This window comes from Cebus imitator, unplaced genomic scaffold (genome assembly GCF_001604975.1).
Source record: "Cebus imitator isolate Cc_AM_T3 unplaced genomic scaffold, Cebus_imitator-1.0 Scaffold210, whole genome shotgun sequence".
Lineage (NCBI taxonomy): Eukaryota > Metazoa > Chordata > Mammalia > Primates > Cebidae > Cebus > Cebus imitator.
This window is the reverse complement of record NW_016107525.1, coordinates 1,750,996-1,756,334: the sequence shown is the minus strand read 5'-3', so window position 1 is coordinate 1,756,334 and position 5,339 is coordinate 1,750,996. Positions and strand designations below refer to the sequence as shown.

The following is a 5,339-nucleotide window of genomic DNA, read 5'->3' as shown; positions in this document are numbered from 1 at the left end:
AAAAAAAAGAAAGAAAGAAATCAGTTGTGTTTAGTATATTCATAAGGCTGTGAAACTATCACCACTATCTAATTCCAGAACACTTCCATCACCTTCCCCTCACCATCCACAAAAGAAACTCCATGTTCATTGTCAATTTCTTCTCATTACCCACTCTTTCACCCTCTCACAATCACTAATGTACTTTCTGTCTCTGTGGATTTGCCTATTCCGGACATTACAAATAAATGGAATCATACAATATGTGACCTGTATTTGGCTTCCTTCACTTAGCATGATGTTTTTGAGGTTTATACATGTTTTAGTATCATGTATGATACTAAGCATGTATCAGTATTTCTTTTTATGGTTGAATAATATTCAGTTGTATGGATATATATCACATTTTGCTTATCTGTTCATTGATTGATAGACATTTGAGTTGTTTCTACTTTTTGGCTATTAGGAATAATGCTACTAGGAACATTCTTGTACATGTTTTTCCATGAACATCTATTTTCTTTTGGGTAGTATGTATCTAGACGTGGAATTGTTGGATCATATAGTAACTCTATGTTTAGCATTTTGAAGGATTGACAGACTGTTTTCCTAAATGACCACCGTTTTACATTTACCCCAGCAATGCACAGGAGTTTCCATTTCTTCACATCCTTACTTGGTATTATCTTTTTTTAAATTATTATTTTGAGATTATTGCCCTCCTAGTGGCTATGAAGTGGTACCTCATTGTGGTTTTGATTTGCATTGCCCTAGTGATTAACGATGTTGAGCATCTTTTCATGTGATTATTGGTTATATGTTTATCTCCTTTGGAGAAATATCAGTTCAAACCCTTTGACCATTTTAATTGGATGATTTGCCTTTTTATTGTCAAGTTTTAAGTGTTCTTTATATATTCTTATGAGACATATGATTTGCAAATATTTCCTACCATTCTGGGTTGTGTCTTCACTTCCTTGACAGTGTTTGTTGACGACCAAAAGTTTTTCATTTTGATGAAGGTTCTTTGTCTATTTTTTGTTGTTGCTTGTGCTTTTGATGTTACATCTACATTTTCTTTTCTTCCTTGTACAATAAAACAAACACTAAACCAGGGTTCCCTTCCAGCCTTGTAATTACATAAATGTGTGACCTTAGGCAAGTACGTAAACTCATTTAGAATTCAGTTTCCACATCTGTAAAAGGAAGGTTGGTTTAACAGAATGGACACTAATTTTTTGTGAATAAATTATCTTTATAAAATCCCTTACATTAGTAGTTCTCAGCCTGGGGCAAGGTTTTCCTCCAGGTAACATTTGGCAATTTCTGGAAACATTTTTGGTTGTCACAGCTGGAGTGGGATGATACTGGCACCTGGCAGGTAGAGGAGGCCAGGGATGCTGCTAAACATCCCACAGTGCATAGGACAGCTCTTCTAACAAAGAATTATCTAGCCCAAGGTGGCAGTAGTGCTGAGGTTGAGAAACCCTGCTTTAAAATTATGATTCTTGTATGCCAGTTTATTTTAAGTGGTAGTCTTTGAGTTCGTCTATAACAGCCAGGTACTTCTGTGCTCCTAGCCTATTGCTATGGAGTCTAAGAGCACAAAAACAATCACTGGAGAAAGAGGAGGTACCAGTGAAAGTAAAATCATTTAGATTTTGTAGGAATAAATCAATTCTTACACGTAAGGAGAATTTTGAAAGGGATTTTAAGGCTATTGTAAACTACTGTGTCTTTTACATAAAGAAAAAATTATTTCAATGTAAACCCCTCCAGGCAAAGCCTTGTAGACATATTCTTGTTACTGAGTCTTTTTCTTTAGGATATCCGGAACAAAATAGTTTTTGTGAAATAGTTTGTACACGCTATGAAGCATAGTTAATCAGTCATAATAGAAAAAAAAAAACACAGCAACTTGATGGAAGGAACTTGTAGTTAATATGTCTCTGCATTCGTGATTTATCTGAACTCAAAGGAAGTTGATATTCCAGCTGATCGCATTAATTCAGCTTTCTCTAATGCCATTACTGGAATGTACTCATTCCCTTGAGTTCCACAAATAATCTATCCAAAATAAAACAGACAATAGCTTGAAATATGTTTCAGCATTTCTAAATATTTTGGCATGTAAAAAGCTGTCAAATTTGAAGGTATTTCTTTTCTGTGATAATGCTGCTGATTGTTTCATATCCTGCATGATTAGATGTCATCGTTAGCACCAGTACCAGGATGACCATCACCGTCAGACAAATTCCTTGATTATCATATATCAGGATCTGTTCTAAGCACTTTATGTTTATACCATTTTTCCTCACAAAAAAAATCCTATGAGGTAGTTTTTTTTTTTATCTCAATTTTGCAGATAACAGAAAAGCACACAATAAAAGGGGTAAAATACTTGCTGAATCATGTTTACTTACTAAGTCTTCTCTTTTGTGTCAAACTATTTCATATTTTAATAATAGATAAAGTATGTTTATTATTAAATCTTTAACATTGATGTCCTTAATTTTCTGGCACCCTAGATAATGGCAATTTAAGACTGAGTTATTTCTAAATCTTTTTTCAAAAAGAGATATCTTACAATTAATTGTCTCTCTCAAAAGTGTATGTATACATCTTCAGGCTGCTGTAATACCTTCCCATCTTGGCATATTTATATAATTTTAAAGCTGTGCAACTTCTCCATTATATAAGTAATGGAAAGATTTTTGTTTAACTTTGTTTATGTGTATAGGAAGCAGTGAGAGAAAACAATAAGAGAAGAGAAATGGAAGAGAAAACCAGGAGGGCAAAACTTGCAAAAGAAAAAGCTGAGCAAGAAAAGTTAGAACGCCAGAAGAAAAAGAAACAACTCATTGATATCAACAAAGGTATGAAAATATTTCCAATTTTTACAAAAATGCATAAGGTGCAAAAGAATTGGCAGTTATTTATTTTTGGATTATAAAGTAAAATTTCATAGAAAATTTACAATAGTATTAGTTACTTGTGCCAAATTTCTCTCATGATGCTATCTGTATTTCGTATCTCCCTACATTGAGCATTCAGGATTTTTGATAATGCAAGATGATATTTTGTTGAGAAAATGTTTTTCTCCCTACTTTTCTTACCATAGTATATCATATTCTGAATGAGGCAGTGGGGAGGAAAGAAGAGGGTGAGATGAAATGTGAAACATGGGTATGGGGAGATGAGGCTTACCGTTATTTTGTTGGCACGTGTCTGTTGACAGTACAGTAACAATTAATAGTCTTTTTTGGAGGCTTGTACATTTCAAATCCTAAGAGATATTGACAGCACTTTTGCAAGTTGAATAAAATAGGGAAAGACATTTTGCACAGCTGTGAACCTAAGTACAAAATGCTGGCATGTTCATAGAGTTTCAAAGTAAGTTCTTTGAGGCCAGGCACAGTGGCTCATACCTGTAATCCCAGCATTTTGGGAGACCAAGACAGGAGGTTCGCTTGAGGTCAGGAGTTCAAGATCAGCCTGGCCAACATGGTAAAACCCTGTCTCTACAAAACATATAAAAATTAGCCAGGCATGGTGGCAAGCACATATAATTCCAGCTGTCTGGGAGGCTGAGGTGAGAGGATCACTTGAAACTGGGGGGGCGGAGGTTACAGTGAGCCAAGCGGCACTCCAGCCTGGGCAACAGAGCAAGACTCCAGCTCAAAAAAAGAATAAATAAATAAATAAAGTAAGCAAGTAAGTTATTTTATTGCTTAGCAAGAGTGATTGTATGTTGTTGGTGAGTTGTTTAGTTTGGTTGGTTTGCTTTCTAAAGAAGACAGGGCAAAAGAAGAAAGTGATTTGATTGGTATCAGGTATCTTCACACTGAAAATTTAAGAGTAAAAAAGCACACATAGTCTTTGTCACCTGAGGTTTAGAGAACTTAAGATCAAAACAAAACAAAATCGGAACAAGATACAAGGTAATGTGATTAATATGGATCATATATTACTGAAGATAACAGTAGTGAAAATTGCAAGCACTCTAAAATATCAACCATATGACAAGCATGATTGTAAGACTCTTATGTATTTTAAGTCAATCCTCACAACATCTCTATGAGGTAGGTGCTATTATTATCTCATTTTACAGATAGAAAATGGAGGCTCGTAGAAATTAAGGAGCTTGCCCAAGGTCTCACAAATAGGAAGTACTAGCACCAAGATTAGAATCCAAGTTGTCTCGCTATAGAATCTTTCTGTTTACCTATGCCACTGTCAGAAGAAAATGATAACAACAACAACTAACATATAGCACTTGCTATTTACCAAGAACTGTTCTAGGAATTTTAGATTTAGGAACCAATTTAATTCTCATAGAACCCTATTGGGAAAGTACTACGATCTCATTTTAAAATGACAGCACTGAGGCACAGAGAAGTTAAGTAACCTGCCCAAGGTCACAATGATAGTAAGAGGTAGAACCAAGATTTGAACCTAGGCATTATGTAACCAGAGTTAATTTTTAGGTGTTTTTAAGTATAATTATTATAACAGTCATTGGCAAGCATTTTTACAGCAGTGTTTCTCAATGGCTAATCTTCTAAAGTAATATCCATACCATTAAGTTTAGTCTTCATACTTTTAAAATAAATAAAAATTTTCAGGAATTGACTGTACTTTAACACCCAGAAAACCAATATAACGTAATTTATTATTATTATTATTTGAAATGGAGTCTCATTCTGTCTCCTAGCTGGAGTGCAGTGGCGTGATCTCGGCTCACTGCAACCTCCACCTCCTGGGTTCAAGCGATTCTCCTGCCTCAGTCCCCCGTGTAGCTGGGACTACAGGTGCGCACCACCACACCCAGCTAATTTTTGTATTTTTAGTAGAGACAAGGTTTCACCATGTTGGCCAGGATGGTCCCGATCTCTTGACCTCATGATCCACCCACATGTGCTGGGATTACGTGAGTCAGCACACCAGTCTCCACATAATTTTAACAGAAGAAAAAAAGTAATATTATGTAAAAAGCTGGGTTAGGATAGTATCAAGTGATTTAGCAAAGTCTTTATAATTAGAATCAGGAAAACTGGTCATGACTGAGGTCCCTCTGTCAACAGGTAAGTACTAGAATACGGCATGGCAATATGGATTTCTAGGAAGTTATCATTGAAAAGGTGAAGAAGTCAGTAGAAAACTTCTGAAAGTTAGCTCCCTTATGTGCAAGGAAGAGTAGTTGGAGAAGAGGCCGGAAGACATACTAGGGGACAGATTATGAGCTTTCTTTTCTGGTATGCCAAGGGTCTTACCCTGAAAGCTGTGGGAAGCCTGTGAATGTTTATAAACTGGAAATTGATGCACATACTCAGGTTTCTTAGATCTTTTTTTTTTTTTTT

General features: G+C 35.5%; 1 protein-coding gene across 9 annotated transcripts in view; it reads left to right on the top strand.

Moving 5' to 3' along the window:
- DIAPH2 (diaphanous related formin 2) overlaps nucleotides 1-5,339 on the top strand; it is a 914,924-nt gene that overhangs the window by 703,013 nt on the left and 206,572 nt on the right. For all 9 annotated transcript variants that reach the window (XM_017548566.2, XM_017548564.2, XM_037745740.1 and 6 more), the window contains one exon: nucleotides 2,720-2,855. In XM_017548566.2, the coding sequence (XP_017404055.1) occupies nucleotides 2,720-2,855 (136 nt within the window). The remainder of the gene's footprint in view (nucleotides 1-2,719; nucleotides 2,856-5,339) is intronic.